General features: G+C 44.2%; 1 protein-coding gene across 11 annotated transcripts in view; it reads left to right on the forward strand.

The window, feature by feature from the left end:
• Nucleotides 1–19,126, forward strand: part of TANC2 (tetratricopeptide repeat, ankyrin repeat and coiled-coil containing 2) — a 195,997-nt gene that overhangs the window by 129,165 nt on the left and 47,706 nt on the right. For all 11 annotated transcript variants that reach the window (XM_032091741.1, XM_032091740.1, XM_032091744.1 and 8 more), the window contains 5 exons: nt 463–588; nt 4,130–4,411; nt 7,165–7,298; nt 15,882–16,113; nt 18,828–18,994. In XM_032091741.1, coding sequence (XP_031947632.1) covers nt 463–588; nt 4,130–4,411; nt 7,165–7,298; nt 15,882–16,113; nt 18,828–18,994 — 941 coding nt within the window. The remainder of the gene's footprint in view (nt 1–462; nt 589–4,129; nt 4,412–7,164; nt 7,299–15,881; nt 16,114–18,827; nt 18,995–19,126) is intronic.

The raw sequence follows: 19,126 nt of genomic DNA on the forward strand, positions 1-19,126 counted from the left end.
GCTGGGCTGTTGAAAGTTTAGTTTTTCTGCCACTAATTCTGCCTTTAGGGACACATAAATGTTAATATCCAAATTAAATACCTCTAAAATAAATGAAGATGAGATTGTGGGCTTCAGCATAAACTGCACTGGTGAGTTGTCTTTCACCTGTAGGAAATGTTGAGTGTCCCTGTCAGCTTTGCACAGACATGACTGAGTTTGTGATTGGCAGAACTGAGATCAGATACAAGAAACTCCATGTCTCCATTTTCCATATATCTTCTTTTATTTGGGAGCACCAACAGGAGACCAAACCAGAGCAAATACCAATTCCTAGGGGAAATTGGACTTAGTGCCCATCAGCTCTGCTGTCTCAAGGTAGTTACGTCGCCGTGTATTTTCATTAAAAAACGAAAAATACAATAACCAGAGTATGAGATCCAGAAGCCAGATGTGATGTAGTTCTTTGCTTTCTTGTGACAGCCACCAGCTCAGCCCACCTGGAAGATCTGGCTTACCTGGATGAGCAGAGACACACTCCCCTGCGCACGTCGCTGCGGATGCCGCGGCAGAGCGTGGCCAGCGCCCGGGCCCAGCAGGACCTGCGAGGTAGGAGCACAACGGAGCTCTTGGGGCTTCCCAGTCGTGGGGGTGTCTGAGTGGGGAGCTCGGACAGCAGCCACTTCATCCATGTCCCTGGGAAAACCAGAATCTCGGAATGGTTTGGGTTGGAAGGGACCCTAAAGACCATCCCGTTCCACTCCCTGCCATGGGCAGGGACACCTTCCACTAGCCCAGGTTGCTCCAAGCCCTGTCCAGCCTGACCTTGGACACTTCCAGTGATGGGGCAGCCACAGCTGCTCTGGGCACCCTGTGCCAGGGCCTGCCCACCCTCACAGGGAACAATTCCTTCCCAGTATCTCATCCAACCCTGCCCTCTGGCCATTCCCCCTTGTCCTGTCCCTTCAGGACCTTGTCCAAAGTCCCTCTCCTACTCTCTTGGAGCCCCTTTAGGCACTGAAAGGCTGCAGTAAGGTCATCTCAGAGCCTCCTCTTGTCTCTTCTCCAGGATGAACACCCCCAGCTCTCAGCTGGTTCCTTGGGCCTAATGCTTTGATAAGGTATTAAAAATGAGAAATTCTGTGGAGACTACTACTGTTTTTTCTTATTTTTTCGATCAAGGTCAGGGATTGCAGTTCCCCCTTGCATTCTGCAGTGTGCCAGTGGGGAAGGAGCCCAGGGCAGTGACGGGGCCGCCAGCTCGGCCAGTGCTTGTAGGAATGCTCACAATGCCCATATTCAGGCAGCCCTTTGACTTCTGAAAAGCCTTTTTAGAGGGGAAATTTTTGTGGTTCTTTGTGGCAAATTCCACAAACAAGACGTTAGCAATGAGAAGAGGAGCCAGGGCTGACATTTTGGTGTTTTGTTTATTCCCGGGCAGCTCCAGCTCAATTTGCTCCGTGTCCTCGGGATTTCAGCCCACCCTTCAACTTACATCCCTCTTTTAATCTGAGCTTAGTCTTTGACCACATGCTTAAGTTGTCACTGTGGCAGCCCTGAGTCTGCAGCAGATCACCAGGCTAATGCTTCAGCCCCATCATTTGTTGTTGCACAGATGAGTAAATGACCAAGAAAGCTCATTTGGGATATATTTAGGTTGTTCCTGTGCCATGAGACTGGTTTATTCTCCCCTGTGCATAGAAGAGGGGTTTCTTTTGGCCATACATGAAACTTTCCTGTTCTCTAGGGGATTTTTTTTTTTTTTTGAGCCCACCATCTTAGGGTGAGGAACTGGGGAGCTGGAAGGCACAGGCTGGGTTTTCACCCAAAACGCTTGACCTGGTACAGCCTGGCTGGGCTTTGTACCAAACACGTGAGCCCCCCAAAGAGTGGATTTGTGAGCTCTGGATGGCAGTCTGTAATGAAATCCTCCTGGCTGCTGAGGCAGTTCTAGAAGTGCATTAGCAGGCAGTAAGTGAAGAAAGCAAAGTTTGACAGACAAAATTTCCATATGTTCAGAGGCAGCAGCTTGCCAAGGCTGTGTAATTTGCAGTGATTGCATCCAAAACATTCAACTTTATTGTAGGAACAGAATCAAATTGTTTTCCAGACACACTTCTAAAACCCTTATAGCACTACATATTTTCCTTCTGCATTTTGTTCTTTTTCCCTCCCCTTTTTGTGACAGTTGTATGAGAATAGCAGCAGCGTTTCAACTTTTTTGGAATTTGTTTCTGATCCTAGTTGAGGTGCTGTGCTGTTTTTAAAAAGAGAAGGAGAAGAAGATGTGAAAAAGCAAACCATCACTATTTGGAAATATTTTCATGTCATTGCATATGCAGGGGGAGGTTCTTCCCTGAAATGCTGCATTTTGCACCTATTGCTGTGAAATTGCATCAATCTGGGCTGTTACAAATAGCAGCTCTTTTTTCCAGCTGGAAATCCTAAACTTGGGTTTAATTTTAATATCCCTAGTCTTGACACTGGGCTGAAAGAGTGAAGACATTCCTGGCCCTGTGCTGGGGGACACGTTACAGCCCACTGTCTGTTCCCAGTGTTCCAAAATCTCAGTGAGAGAGACTAAATGGGAGATTGTTTCTACTATTTATTGTTAAATCAGTTATTTTAAGCAGGAGAGCAGTAGAGGAATCCCAACACTAAGAGCAAGGATTCATCCCAGTGACAGGTTTTTAATAGGATGGGGAAGGCAATTTTTGTTTTCCCTATTTTCATCCCTGGGGATTTGAGGCTGTTCAGGTTTCTGTAACCCATGGCACAAGCTGATGGCTGAGATGTACTGTGGGTTTTCTTCTCCAAAAAGCAAATGTCAACAGTGCTGCAGGGTGGGAAGAACCAAGATTTTTGGTTGAGGTTTGGGATGGAGGAGAGGATGGTTCCCACTCCCCCAGTATATTGTTGCTCTGTGTATGTAATATGGCAGTGGGTTGTTTTCCTTAAGTTGTTTCTGTAATTTTGAAGGGATTTTCCTCACTGTATGTGTTTGATACTGTTGCCTTGTGGGTAAGACAGTTTTGGGTGCTTCTTAGAAACACTAAAAAATAGTTTAGCCTTTTTAGGCACAGAGGCCTGGAAAAATAGGAACTGGTTTCATCCCAGTGGATGTAGATGTTTAAGATGACATTTGAAAGAATCACAGAATCATTACCTTAATGCATCCTGTAAGTTCATCAAATCCAACCAGTCCCCCAGCACTGCTGAGGCTACCACTGACCCATGTCCCCAAGTGCTACATCCACATGGCTTTTAAATCCCTCCAGGGATGGGGACTCCACCACTGCCCTGCGCCTGTGCCAGGGCTGAACAGCCCTTTAAGTGAAGAAATTTTCCCTACTATCCAAAAGTTGCAGTCTAAAGCAAGTAAAGGAAATAAACTAGGACATTTGCTTAATTTAACATAATACACCCAGATCTGGGTTGCTTGAATTGAAGTTTTCAGCCACAGGAAAGAGCCTGGCTGCATATGGTGGGCAGTGTTTCAGTTCTCTATTGTAATTTGTTGCTTGGGTTCTACAGAATGTGCAGTCTTTCATCAGCACCAGCACAGGTGGTCTGTTGGGGTGGTATTTCTTACTCTTCTTGATAACTTTATGTTGCTTTAAAACATCATTTTTCCTTGTGAAAAGAGAAAATGTTATAATTGCCAAACGGAACATCCTGACAGCAATCTGGTTTAACTTACTTACTTTAGAAGAATTGAAATAACTTTGCTTAGATTGAATTAACACTTGTAGGTGCTGAGATTGTTGTGGGCTCATTGGATTGAACAGGTGAACACACATGTGTGTGTCTACGTTGAACCATCAATCCTGTCTTCCAGGAGGTGCTGTGCAGAGTGCAGCATTCTGCCCAGGGCCTTTAATTGTGGTTGATTTAAGCAAGAAAATTAATTTCTTCAGCCACAATATTTCTCCAGCTCAAGCTACTCACTGTAATATCCTCAACTCTTTTGGTGGAAAATACCGTGGATGAGACAGATGCTTCCACAACAAACTGTGGGTGATACAGAACTGTGTTTTCTTCTCACCTTTTGCAACGGAAAGATTTCTGTGCAAGATAAAACATCCATTTCCAAACTCTGCTTTCCCCTCTGGCATGGGTGTTGATGTTCTCCCCATGTCTCCCTTTCCAGTGCGCTTCGCACCCTACAGACCCCCTGACATCTCCCTGAAGCCGCTGCTCTTCGAGGTGCCCAGCATCACCACTGAGTCCGTATTCGTGGGCCGGGACTGGGTGTTCCACGAGATCGATGCGCAGCTGCAGAGCTCCAACAGCAGCGTCAACCGCGGCGTGGTGATCGTCGGCAACATCGGCTTCGGGAAAACCGCCATCATCTCCAGGCTGGTCGCGCTCAGCTGCCACGGCACCAGGATGAGGCAGATCGCTTCCGACAGCCCCCACGCCTCTCCGAAACGTAAGGACAGCAGCACGGAGGTCTCCAAAACTCAGAGAGCTTTTACGCCAGCTTTTAGAATGCTCTTGGCTGAAATAACCCCATTTCTCTTCAGGCCCAAGAAATCAGCTTAGTCTTTGTTGTCAAGCAAGGGAAGGACCTGTGAGAAATATGTCATAGAAGCCCTGAATGGTTTGGGTTGGAAAGGACTTTAAAGATTATCTTGTTCCAACCCCCTGCCATAGGCAGGGACACCTTCCACTAGCCCAGGTTGCTCCAAGCCTCATCCAGCCTGGCCTTGGACACTTCCCAGAGATGGGGCAGCCACAGCTTCCCTGGACAATCTGTGCCAGGGCCTCCCCACCCTCACAGGGAACAATTTCTTCCTAATACCTAATCTAAATCTACCCTCCTTCAGATTGAGGCCATTCTCTCTTGTCCTATCACTCCATGCCCTTGTGTAAAGTCCCTCTTCAGCTCTCTTGGAGTCCCTCTAGGTACTGCTGCAGGCAGCTTTTATACTGCTCCTGTTCCAAAGCTGCTTTTTGAAGAGTCAGAGTAGTCTGTCTCTGACTTGTCTGGCTTAGAAACATCACAGACTTTCTCTGATTGGGAGAAATTTTCGAATCATAGAATCACAGAATGGTTTGGGTTTGAAGTGACCTTTAAAGGTCATGTAGTCCAATCCCCCTGCTCATGCCATCTCCAGCTGGATCAGGCAGCTGGTATTCTATGACTATGAATCCATGCCAGTGCATTCTTCTTCCCATACGGATTGTTTATCTCATTGAATCACGGTATAATATTCCATGTGGGTAACGAGCCCATGTAGGCTCAGGACCCAGGATTGCTCTGCCTCCTCTGGTCCCATCCAATTCCCATCATTATGTGCTGGCAGGTTTGCAGGTGAAGATGACAACATTTTAAAATCACTCAGCGCTCAGTAAGCGAGTAAGACAGGACTAAAAATACTGAGTTAGGTACCTGAAGGTATCTTTAAGGATGTAGGTCACTTACCTCAGTGAAGCTGTAGTTAAATCTGTTTACTGGAATGCTGTGCTCTTGCCCTGTCGGAAGAGCTGAAATGTCACCAGCGGTTGGCATGGTGAGTAGTGTCACTTGTCAGAGTTAAATGAACAATGTGAGTGAAGGGCAGAGCTTGTTTCTATATTTTAACTACAGCTCTGCAGTGCACCAGCTGCGAGTGTGTGTCCCCAGTCTGCTTAGGATGATGGTGGACATTAAAGAGATGACTGTGGACTTCTGGACTAAAAGCTGGATTTGTCACACGAGGTGCCCTGCACCCTTCACGCACAGATGATGAAGATCCTTGGTCCCACCTAACACATTGTTTAGTTCACTCTGCTATGTCCATGAAGTTGAAAGCTGAATGATTCCTCACTGTTAGTTATTAGGATGGAAACCTTCAGAATCAATAATTAATTTGACTTGATTTCCTAAAGAGATCACAAGAACTAGTCTAGCTATAGAAGATAGTAATTACTCTGCAAGATCCTTGCAGGTCCCTTCCAATTCAGGATATTCTATGATGCATCTCTGATTTTGTGATAAGTTTCTTTGTCATTTTTTTTCCACATGCTGAAAAAGACTCTATTATGCTTATTAAATCTATGCTAATTAATAAGTGCTAATCAGGTGGTCTGACTCTGCTACGGCAGTTGTGCAGTCACCGTTATTAAACTGGCTTCAATACAGCTTCATACTTCCAATTCCTGTCTCAGAAAATTAATACAGGTGACAGTGGTGTTATGCTCAGAATCAAGAATGTGCCTCATTCTAACACATTCAGGGTTTAATTATGGAAGCAGCAGTCAACCTCCTCTGTTGTTTGCCATTAAATGGGTCATTGTTTGCATGATTATTTTCAGTCAAGCTCAGGGATGCACTGCAGCAATCCAGTCAGGAGAATCCTCTGCCAGCACAGACTGCACTTCAGAGTGGTGTTGTTCTTAAAACAATTGGTAATTAGACATCACCAAGTGCTGCATGTCGTGGTGTCATTCAAAAATCCTCCATATGAGTACTTAGGAGTGAAAATAAAAATGGTTTGGGAATGTTACCCACAAAGGCCAGGTGGATGAGCTTCTGTAGCAATCTGCTGGTAAAGCCAATTTCTGCTTTGCCAGGCAAAAGAAGGAGATAAAATGCACTAGAACACAGTTAAACTTGCCAGAGGTGGTTCCAGAATAATTTATTATTTGCTTGCAAGCCTTTTCCAGATCCTGGTGCTGCTCCTGCTCCTCTCCCCCTGATTAAATTAATGGGCTTCAGATGGCTGTGTTAGCTGGGACTCTTCATTTATTTATGTTAGAAAACAGGCCTGTAATTCAGAAAAATTGGCTGTCTGTGCTGAAGGAGGACTTGGAACCAAATTAACCAGCGATTGTTCATAACAAGGGAAGGTCTGTTGGCAGAAGTGCAGAGCAGGAGAGCTCTGCATTCAAATCCACCAAACCTGAAGGCAGAGCCTTCCAGAGTGCCCAGTTCACTCCATTATTGTCATTATTTTAAAGTCGATCTAATTATGGTGGGGAAGATGAATAAGACAAGCTTCAAGGCTTTTTCTTAGTGGTCCTTTCCTGCTTCCAAAAGAAGTTTCTTGAGGAGCCTCTGGCCTGGAAATCCGTGAAATCCCAACCAGAGTATTTTGTGGGAAGTATTTTGACTGCCACGCATAGAAAACAGCAGCTGCCTGGTCTATAATAATGTTAGTGCTTGTCCTGTGGCAATTCCTAACCTCTTTCCTTGGACAGATGTGGATGCCAACCGAGAGCTGCCCTTGACCCAGCCGCCTCCTGCCCACCCGTCCCTGACGAGCGGGAGCTGCCCGGGGACCCCCGAGATGCGCCGGCGCCAGGAGGAGGCCATGAGGAGATTGGCCTCGCAGGTACAGAAACACCCAGTCAGGGCTTTTTGGTCCTTGGGAAAGTATCCGTTTTAATGGGACTCCTTGGAAGTTCTCCTGCTTGATGTTGCTTGGAAAATCCGTGTGTTCAAATGCTCACTTGGGGAGCCTCAAGAGAGACTTCTGGAAGGAGTTTATTACCCAGGAAGGTTATGTCTCTAAAATGAAACTCCCACTACATCAAATACACTTCCCTGTTACTCTGAGGGTTTGTCTTTCCCAGCCATCCTACTTTCTCATTACAAATGTTAGGATATGGCACAATTATTGAAATAATTGTGTCTTTTCTTCAGCACTGAGAACAAAGTTGCCCAGTGTTTGAGCGGTGTTTTGTTTGAAAAGGGCAGGTACTGTACTTGGGGAAGGCACAGGCTGAGTGTTACTGCTGTGTGTGCACTTGGGAATTTATTGGAAAATTCTCCAAAGTAGACCATAGCCTTTGGAGCAATACACAAATTACTTGCTGTTATGGCAGGAGTGGTTTGTATGGAATATATGGAACACTGTCACTTACATACACGAGATTTACACCTTGAATTTTATTGTATTACTGAGATTTAAGCCTAATTCTTTGGTGGTGGGAAGGTGCCCTTCTATTGCTTTGAAATCCAGGGAGTTTGCTCTTGCTCCTCCTACACCTTTTGGGAGGATGGGAGCAGTTAATGCTTTCCTGTCACCTGCTCCCACTTCGGAGAGGAAAATAGCAAGAAAAGTCTTTGTTCTAAATTATTACCAGGATGTGTTTTGCTTGGCTTTTTGTGTCAGATACTGTCTTGTCCTGTCTGCTTTCCTGCTGCACCCAGATGGCCAGGCAGGGAGCATGTGCTGCGTAAATAAATACTAAGATTTGATACTCTCCTCTTCCACATGGAGTTCTTGAAAGGAATGCAATGCCCAGCTCTGGTTTTGTTCAGGATGCATTAGTCATTGTATTCCTTGCAAATCTGAAGCTCTGCAGACTACCAGAAAGGGCAGTAAAGTGTGCTATCTCTGCTTAAAATACCTCATCTATCACTTCTCCTGAGTGCTTAAGTCATCCCACAGGGTACGTAATTGATAAATGGATGCAGTTTTAGCTTCAGTTTCCTCCTGGAAAAGGTAAGGAATACGCCTCTTTCAAATGCTGTGTCACATCCAAGACATAGATCACTCACTGAAGCTTTTTGGCATCTCTGATCACTGGAGAGAGCTAAAAACAATCCTTACAGCCAAAATTAAAGTAAAAATAGGTTGTTTTACCTTCGCCGCGGACTCTTTAAGAAAGTGTTTTAAAGTGCTGCTCATCCGTTAGCCAAAATTTTTTTGTAGAAAAAATCCAGTGTGTTGCTGTCAAAACACAGCAGCTGAGGCTGGGAGGTGTGTTGCCCATGGTGCCTGCTGCAGGATTACCCACTGGGAGCAAGATCGTTAATCTCCCAGTAATCTTCACTACTGTAAATGTAGGCAGAATCCAGAAATAACAGCTTCCAGCCGTCAGGCTTTGATGAACGGGTCAGTGCCAGGGCTGATGAGTTGACCTTAGAGCACTTGGAGTCGCTTCTCGTGCCCAAATTGCTGACACAGCATGTGGAACTTCTGAAAAGCTCTATCGTGTTCAGCAAACAGTTCCTGGGATGACTCAGAGCAGCAGCATGGCTTGATTCAGCATTCGGAGGCCTTGGGTCTGTTCCCAGCATTGCTGTTACCCTTTTTGGGATCCTTGGAGACCAGCATCTCATCTGCCTCACTCCTATTCCCTGCCTAGTAAAGGAAAAGTGATCCCTGCAGATAATGGTCCTTGGATAACTGATGCTGGAAGGAACACGTAACTAGGTGTTAGTGGTTTATTATTTAGGAAGAGTGGGTGACTTCCAGGTGTGTTGGATGAAGATGTGCATTGAAATAAAGCGTATGCTTAAATCCTCACTCAAAGGTTCATTTCCTGCTTTGAAGGGGAATTGTTCTGAAAAAATAGGGGGTTTTTTGTTTCGTTAATTTTGTAATTAATTTTTTTGAGGTCCATGTTCCTGTTTATTCTTTGTCATAAACAGCAATTTGGTTTATTGCATCAAAACCTTTTCCCAAAGGGCTGTGCAGCACATTACAAACAGTGAGTTTGATGGATTATCAAGCCTCAGGAAGAAAAAATAAAATGGTTAAGGATGTTTGTCAAACTCATAGCTGGGAGTCATGTGTGTAGTGCACTCGTAGTAGCCTCCCGGGTAGCACAACTCAGCAATGCCACTGAGGAATCCGTGCTGTCAAACAGCAGATAAATTTATTTGCTTGGAAAGAGCTGCACCGTGTGATGTCCTCCTTGATAAAACAAACGCTCCCTGTCCCAACGCAGCTGTGGGGTTTGACATCTCTGAGTGACACTGGGGGAAGAAGCATTGCTGACCTGGCAACAGAATTGAAAACCCGTTAAAATAGCGGCGTGGAGCTCTTTGTTTTGCATGCAGTCACCTCCTTCAGAAGCTCCATCAAACATGTCCGACTCTCCTTTGAGGCATCTTGAGAATTTTGAGGCTTTGAAGATGCTGCACTCTTAGCTGAGCAAAACCACCGCGTGGCTAGCAGACAATAGTAAAAATAGTTGGTTCAAATAATTCACGTTCTAAATCTGAATGTCTGATACCCCATTCTCCAACAGGAGTTCGTGGGGACAGTTTAGGAAAACCTTCATATAGATAAACTAAAGGCTTTCCAAAGTCTAATATAAAAAAGAAAAGAAGGAGAAAAAAAGACTGGAATGTCCTTTGGAGCTGAAGGAGGGGGGAGAGGAACAGCATATTCCTGTGTCAGTAGCTGTGGAATAAAAAAAGAGTTGCTGATGGCCTCCTTAAACAGGTTTTGTCCAACTGGCTGAAAGAAAATGAGCCGAAGGAAGGGAAGGACTCTTCGGTCAATCTGGACGGAAAAATATTTCTTGGATGTGTGTTTTATAGTTGTGTTTGCACTAAAGTCAGAATTGAAGTACAGAAGAAAGTGTTGACAGTGATGGACAACCACAATTGTCAGGGTTATTTTAGGAGCTAGATGAACCATATGTGAGGAGCTGGATAAAGCTGTGTGCAGATGTTCCACCTCTGCCTGCGCTGAGCAGAGCAGGATGTTCTCAGATTGGGCTGAGGTCACTGTGCTGCAGAAATGCAGATCATTACAAAAGCAGATTAATAATATACAAACAGTCTTAGGTAATGGCACAGGCTCCAGAATGCTGGTGGGAAGCTTGTTGTCCTCTCACCCACTCCCTTCCCTCTGAAAATGTCACTTATCCCAAAATTCAGAAGTTGTGTATCTATGCTGACAGAAATGAAAGGTGAACGAACAGTTGCTTTTCCTCCTCTGGATTACTCAGGGTTGTACTTTTCTGCCTGGTTTTCGTACAGTGAATTCTTGGGGGCAAAGGTTGCATTTAGCTCTTAATGTCAGAGATGAACAAATCATTAATTTTAGAGCTAAGTAACTGCCAGCTGAAAAGCAGCACCTCGACTTGGTCCTGCCATGCTGACATTCCCCCTTTTGCCTGAAGGTTTATCCTTTACTCACAGAGGATTTTTAATGGATTGGCTACCCAGTTTTAACTAACCCCTTGAACAACTGTATTCTCTGGGCTTCTGGATGCTGTGTGGTGGCTTGTGGTAGCAGCACTAAAACAAATGGACCTGAAACCCAGCTCAGCTGCACTAATGGGTTGTACCCCGTGCAGAGCAGCTGGTGGAGGAGCTGCATGTTCATTGCATTAGTGCATTTTGCTGATGCTGAGCACGGCTGGTGGCTCCAGAGGCTCTTCTCCCCATCCTCCAAGCCACATCCAAAGCATTGCTAACATTGCTGCAGGCATATAAAAAGAGAGTGCTCCTACCTTACACAGAGGTGGAGGGATTCATTGCTGCTGAGGCTTCATGCCCTGGGCCACTAATGAGTTTCAGAGGGCATTTACCAGCATACTCAGCTATGTAAAAGTAATGAACATTCCCAATAAACTGGGTCACCACATGCCACATACGGTGTCGCAGTCATGTGCAGTGGATGAAATACAGCAGTGCTGATGGCCATTTCCATTATCACAGCCAGCGCTGGGCCTGGCATGTGGCATAGTGGCAGGGCAAAGTGTTACACTGCATTTATTTGAAGCTATTTTGTATGGGTCAAAAAAACAATCTTGTTACAAGGTTAAAATACAATGCTGAATGCCTTTAAGAGCACTGGAGGGAGTGGGGTGTTGCTGTGAGCTCAGGGGTCTGGGAGGTTGGTCCAAGGGGGGGTTGGCTGTCCTTGCACGACACACTTCCAGAAGGAAGCTAAGACAAACCACAAAAGAGGTGTGACAGCAAAGGAGTGCTGCCTAAATGGAGTAGATTCTGTTTCAGAACTAGTGCTGGAGAACTGCTTAGAATTGGCCTGTCCTAATAATTAAAAATAACTTATTTCCCTTGAGCCATCTCCACACCCTCCCACTCCTTTGATGTTCATGCTATCCTTCCAGCCTTTCCCCTGTTACTGTCATCTTCTCCCTCTTCTGCCATGTCACTTGTTCCCCTTCTCTTTCTTTTCCTCCCTCACAGTTCAGTCCCTTCTCACCCTCTGTACTTCATGATTGATACACAGTCTCTTTTGTGTCTCATTTTTTTCCCTCTCCTTTGCCCTCTCTACCCTCTTGCTCCTGCTCCATTCGTGTGGCTCTTGCCTGCTCATCCACCAGCATTTTCCATTATCCTCGGAATAGCAATTTTTGCTTTTAACATCCTTCATCCAGCAACTGTTTCCCTCAGCAGGAAGGTGAAGGTTACATGGGGCTGGATGAAGGCAGAAGTGGGAAGTGATTGTGGCAAAAAAGGGAGAGTAGAATGGCTGGTGTTGGAAGGGTTGGGAGAAGAGACTCCTGAAGACCTACTGGGTTAAACACCTAGAGAGAATACAAATAATGTCTTCATCATTCTGCTTTGGCAGTTAAAAAGATGAAGTTTGTGTAATTTCAGAGTAAATGAGTGTTTTGGGGCTCCTTAACCCCACTTTAGGAGGAAATGGGGTCATGTTGGCCGTGATCTGTTCACAGTGCTCTCTGTCCCCACATCTGGTGTTCCTCAAGCCCTGTAACACTAATTAATATTTAGAAAAATGAGCTACCAAGAAGCACATGATAAATGTGCTGCTTTAGTGTGCAGCCAGCTGGACTCTACACATCATTTTAGAAGAGGAGGTGCTCCTTGGAAGTAAAATACTCATCATACAAGTGTGAATTATTTTGCAGCTCCTTTTCAAGCAAGAAAGGAAACTATACAAAATTTTAACTTCAGGCATTTGATATTTAATATAAAAACCGTAACACCTTGGTTTCTCAGTATGGAGTCACTCGACTCCATTCTCAGCCCTTACAAAAATTACATGAGCAGGTACTTTGAACACTCGACTGGATGTAGGTGTTACTTTTCCCATCCTTTGTTGTAACCCACTTCTTGCTTTAGGGTTGTTTATAGGCCTTGTGTGCTTTGCAATCCGGTGATTTAAATTTAGTCAAACTTTAAACCAAGGAAATAATTTAACAAACCTGATAGCTGAAATAAAGGTTTAAAAGTTTTGGAAGTCTAATTTAGTGTTTATAGCATTTAGTGCAATGGGATGACAAAGTTCAAATTGAAACTATGGTTAGAAAAGTTATGTCTTAAGTTGTGTGAGACACAAATAAAGGTTTGCTGATCACAACATCCAGGTGTGCCCATGCCTTTGGAACCACATGATGTTCCCTGTTGATTTCATTTACTGTAATAGTTTCTAGATAAAATTAAATGTTAATTCAAGGATTTGTTTATGATAAGGCATGGTTGGAACTTGTTCAAGCAGTATTTTAAGTCAAAGTAGTTAGATCCGTGGAAAATGAAACTTTTATTGAGAGAGAGCGCACCTTTTCCAGTGAAAAGTTAATTTCCAGCAGATACAAATTTGTTTGTTTGTTTGTTTTTTGGCTTATCCAGTCAAGCAAAAGGAGGAGAAATCAAAATCACTTCAGAATCATGATTAGAACAGAGAGTGGTCATTTCAGATGCTGAGCAAAGCCTGGATGTGGTCTCCCATATGTTAGAAGAGAATCCTTAGCAGTGAAGCTGGTAATCCATCCCTCTTCCTGGAGGAATTAACCTTGAACAATTAATAAAGTATTTAAGGTGAAATAATTGGAAAGGGAGTTTTCCCGGAGCATTAGTGGCATTCAACAAATACAGGGTAGAAAAAATGGTTTGAACCGGTTCGGGGTGAGCCCCATCCACACCAGCCCCTGGCCACACTGGAGGCTCTTGCCCTCCCTTCTCACATTAACCTGGTCTCATTCCCAAGGATGGAACAGATGTGGAAACCTTGAAAAGTTTTTACAGTGTGAGAAAACCATTTCCCAGCCAGCTCCTTGTAAGTGAGGAGGCTGATTCCCAGCTCAACCTCCAGCAGCAGGCTCCACTTGCAGCACTGGCTTTTGGCAGCCTCTCTGTGATTTGAAGATTGAGAAAATGTGATAGAGAATAAATAACATCAAAATGAAATTCTGGCTCAGGTTGCATCTTCTGAGAATGTCATTCTGCCTTTGCTTTGGTTGACTTCCTAGAATATTCCTTGCTTACTGCTTTAGCTTCAGATTCACCCATTAAACATTATGTTTATCCTACTGGTTAATAAGGCTTAGTTGATACACCAGTAAATCAAGCACAAGCATCAGGAATCATGGAATCATAGAACTGTTAAGGTCTGAAAAGACCTCTAAGGTCAAGTCCAACTATAATGTACGGGAAGGGACTGAAATTAATTGGGTTGTAATTGTATCTGATGGTGACCATTCCTTTCAAGAGTATTTTGCATGACCCTTTTTCCGTGACATGGCTCTTCAGATTCCTGGAAGAAGTTAATTGGCCTCTCATTAAAAGAGACTTTATTTTTGTGTCTACACACCAATTGTGTAGGAAATCAGAATAATTTCTGTTAGTGGAACCTGATATCAAGGAATGGCAACTTACGAACTTCATTCTGTGAAATCCACAAGTTATGATCCCCAAATAAATAGGATTGATGAAAAGAAATCATTACCTTTATAATTACTTTACGTAGTGAAGTTCTCTAAGGGAATTCATTATATTTTAACCGGCTGGTCGGAAAAATTCTGTAAGGAATTTGGAGGTATCCATTAAAACTTAAATACATGTGTTAGAGCTTGATGCTTGAAATAACAGCCCAGCTTTCTCATCGCTGAATGTGCCACACCTCGTTTTGACTGTGAAAGGAAATTATTGCAGTATACCTCATTGGTAATTCCATATTGAAAATTAAAAGCCCGTGCTGAGGCATTAATGGGTGAAGACCCCAGAGCCTGATGTGTTCATTCCTTGGTAGCATCCTTCACCACCTCGGCCACCCTGGAGCCTCCTGCAATCCAAGGGATAGGTATTGCAGGTGGAGAGAGAGAAAGCCTTCATCATGTCCAAAGCCATGGGCACGTTTCATCCCAGCTGCCCCGAGCTCCAGAAAGGCCACAGCATTTCCTTCGCACGGTGTCCTCAGCTATGTTGTCCCTCCCAAGTTCAAACATGCAATTTATTTTGCAATATTCTGTGCTCCAGGGCAGTGGTGGTTTTGGTACAGAACTGCTCCCACCTGCCTTGCCAGGATATTTTTGGATACTCAGTGACATTTAAAAGAAAACCCAGTGAATGGGAGCGGGAGAAAAGCTTTGTGCCCCGGCAGAGGCTCATTCCAAATGGGCAGGCAGTGCCTGAGGCTCGAGGCAGCAAGGGAACAGGAGAAGCTGGGCTGGAGTGGTGCCAGAGCACCGCTTCCTGAGGGATTTGCAAGCAGAGACAGATTTTGAGGGCCTTTTTTATATTGCAAAAGAAAACAAGAAAGTTGGCAGCATGGCCTGAGACGATATCACTGGTTTTCTGCTTATTTTAATAAGTGGGCAGAACGTAGCAGGGTTCTAGCAGAGTTTGCTGAGCTGGAAAAATCAGGGGGAAGCTGGGAAAAAAGAAAGTTGTTGTTGTTTTTTTTTTTAATTGAATTGATTTTTTGAATGAAGTGTGGGATCACAGTGTATGAGTAAAGTACAGTGAACCTTACATCACCCCCGGTTCAAGGGAATCTGTAGTTCTGAGGTGCTGCCTTGCTGTGATGGACTCAGGGAGTGCTGTCTGTCCACTTCCACGAGCTTGAAAGTGTGAAAACAGCAAATAAAAAATAAGTTCAAGAAAACAATCACAAGTTATTACTGGCACCAAGTCCTTAAACAGAGCTTGGAGCACAATCCAAGCTCAGCACAGCACTTCAGAGACGTCAGCTACTGTCACTATCCATTTCTGCAAACAGCTACAGCTTAATTTCATTTATTCCTCAAGTGGCAGGTCCAGTCATCTTTCAGGATCAGTGCCTGTTTTTACCAACTGATTCATCTGGATTCTTGTCATGGGTAGTTAACACTCATTGCTCCTAAAGACTTCACCTGCCAGAGCAGATCAAACTCACCAAAGGAAAAACCGCTCGTTTTACAACTGTCCTGACGTGGCTGTGATGAAGACACAGGGTTTTTTGTTCTTTTCTCTTTGCTAGGTCGTGGCTTATCATTACTGCCAGGCCGACAATGCCTACACCTGCCTGGTGCCTGAGTTTGTGCACAACGTGGCCGCCCTGCTCTGTCGCTCGCCGCAGTTCGTCGCGTACCGGGAGCAGCTTCTGCGCGAGCCCCACCTGCAGAGCCTGCTCAGCCTCCGCTCCTGCGTGCAGGACCCCATGGCCTCCTTCCGCAGGGGCGTCTTGGAGCCCCTGGAAAACCTGCACAAAGGTACTCATGTTTCCTGCGCTTGTCCCAAGCTCCCGTGCACCTTTTTTAATTAGTATTTTAAAAACGACACTTAATTGGATCTGGGCATTTAAGCAAAGCAGTGGATTAATCTGTCTGCATCGTTTCTCGAGCTGAAGGGAAGAGGTGGGATTTGGAGAAGCTGGGAAGACTGAGAATCATGGAATGGTTTGTGTTGGAAGAAACCTTAAAGCTCATCCCATTCCGCACCCTTCCATGGGCAGGGACACCTCCCGCTATCCCAGGCTGCTCCAAGCCCTGTCCAGCCTGGCCTTGAACACTTCCAGGGATCCAGGGGTAGGCACAGCTTCTCTGGGCAACCTGTGCCAGGGCCTCATCACCCTCACAGGGAGGAATTTTTTCCCAACATCCCACTTGGCTTTCCCTTTTCTTGCTTCTTTCATATCCCAAACCTGTCCTCGCAGTTCTCAAGGTGAAAACAAGCAACCAGTTCCATCCACAGCACTGCTTACTGTTCTGATTTATTTGTGCAGAGGTGACTTTTTTCCCTTTCCCTGCCACTATTTAGTGGGCTTTGGAGAATCTGAAGCTTTCACCACAGGACTGGTATCATAAAAGTCCATAGACACCCTGTGTAAAGCTTCTGGGGGAGCTGGTGACAAGCCATATCCTGATTACAGGCTTAGAGCTTTTTCTAATACAGCATTGATCTTACCTTCTTTTCTTTCTTCCCTCTGCAAGTTATAACTAATTCATTGTGACAATCGCTAAATTTAAGATCTTTGCTCGTTGCCATGAAAACTGTCAGAGCACTGCAGAGTTCAAGACTGTTGTCCTGCAGAACCATGTTTATTACTGTGCTTGTGCTGCATCTTGGCTGCAAAAATAGTTCAGATAATTTTGTTACCACCCTACACACTACAGTGTAAGATCTAACATGGAATAGATGCAGCTTCTACCAGATTCAAAGCCCTGATGTTCAAATCAGCTCTTCAAAACTGTGTCCAAGCTCTGAGCAGCAGCATCTGGGTCCAACCTGCCTGGTTCCACCAGGCACAAAGCATATGTAGAGCCAGCACAGCATGACAGCAGTTGGTTTTCCTGGCATGGAGAAATGTCACTGTGGGAGGAGCGTGGTTGCTTTTTCCTATCATCACTCTTGGCAAAAAGAAAAAGGATACATTTAGGAACCGCTGCTTTAAAGGAAAATAATTCCTGGTTATTACAGTAGCTCCTTGGGAGATGTTTCAGCTCTTGAATTCAGAGCGTTTTGGAGGATTCTTATTTTTCTTGTCAAGGAGGTTGACCCCCATCTGGCCCTAAATTTTGAGAGGTGGAAAAATTGTATGTGAAACTTTTTTTTCATTTCCTTTTGGACTGCACTCAACACAACTCCAACGGAGCCACTGACCAGGACTCCCACCTTTCAACCCTGCTGGTCGAGAGTGCTGGCAAGTTAATTTACACCACATGTTGTCTAACAAAAGGAACAGTATCTGGAAATTGGTTCTAAAATACACAATATTTAAGGCTCTGTAAATATATCAGCAGGTGTTTTACAAGGTGCTGTTGAAGCTTTAATGCTACTGGGACAAAATTATTGCACAGGTGTTAATGGTGAACGTCGCTGAGAAAGTTAGATTCGTGTTTCTCAAATATATATATTTCTTTTAATGTTAAGGAATCTAAATAATATATAGGAGAACAAAGTTCTGATTCTTCCCCTACTCTCTGCTTTCTCCTCTCTCCCTTAGGCTTTATGAGGAAATGAGATGTGGGTATAAAACTCAGGCACTATATTTACTCCAAGATTTCAGAGAGGAATAAAGTATATTTTCTAGTGTACCCAAAAATCTTACTGAGAAGTTAACTGAAAAAGCCGCTAGGGTAACTTTAATGCGAAATACGTATTTTTCATGTGTATGTTTACAGTCCAATAGGGAATTTATGCGTTTATGCATTTATGCAACCTGTTAACGTAAAGCAAGGACAAGATGCTCAGCAGTCCCAAACACAAGGTGTTTGCACATGTCTGTTCTGCCTGGAATACCACAGGGATCACAGGTCTCATCATCAATGAACATTCTGTGCTGGGGTTTTACAGAAAAGTTTCTGATGCAATTTAAAGTCAAAGAGAAAAACTCACCTGCTGCTGGGAATATTGAGCATTTTGATAGCAGGAGTTTATCTGTAGTACTCTACAGATCAGAACTTGTAGTACTTGTGAATAGCATATGCCAACAATAGACTGAGATTTCCCATTTTACACCTGGTTTTGAGTCTATTAGGCAAGATTACCTTTGAGAAGATACCACTTGAGCCTAAGATACAAGTCCAAAAGTATCTCTATCATTAGTTGTAAAGCCATACTCACTCTCAGTGTCTAACATAGAAAAAATGACTGCATTGTCAGCATCACCTGGGTTGCTATATTCTCCAGCAGCAAAAAAATCCTATTTAAAGAGTCCATGATTTACTTCTTGTAGGATTTGCAATGCCAGGTTGGAACAAGCTGGTCTAGTGGAAGATGTCCCTGTCCCTGGCTGGAGGGTAGAATGAGATGACCTGTAAAGGTCAATATGCAATTAATGTATCATTAAAAAGGTGCTGCTGCTGTGGGGGTTTTCTTCTTTGGCAGTAGCTGGTCATGCTTTAAAACTCTGTAGTGAGTTTGCAGTACATTATGGTTGCGTGTCTATAGCCTTTCCAATAAATGCTTTTTCTCTTTCTCTCAGAGAGGAAGATCCCCGATGAAGATTTCATTATATTAATTGATGGTTTAAATGAGGCTGAATTTCACAAGCCAGATTATGGAGACACCATAGTATCATTCCTGAGCAAAATGATTGGAAAATTCCCTTCCTGGTTGAAGCTGGTAGTGACAGTCAGGACAAGTCTACAGGTATGTTGGAGATCCAAAACGGGGATAAACTGTCATTGTCATGGTGGACTTTGGTAAAGAAGATCTTACTGGATGTTCTGGATTTGCTCAAGACCCTTTATTTCAGGTTATCCTTTTGGCTTTTTTGTTCTT

Source organism: Corvus moneduloides, chromosome 26, assembly GCF_009650955.1.
Source record: "Corvus moneduloides isolate bCorMon1 chromosome 26, bCorMon1.pri, whole genome shotgun sequence".
Lineage (NCBI taxonomy): Eukaryota > Metazoa > Chordata > Aves > Passeriformes > Corvidae > Corvus > Corvus moneduloides.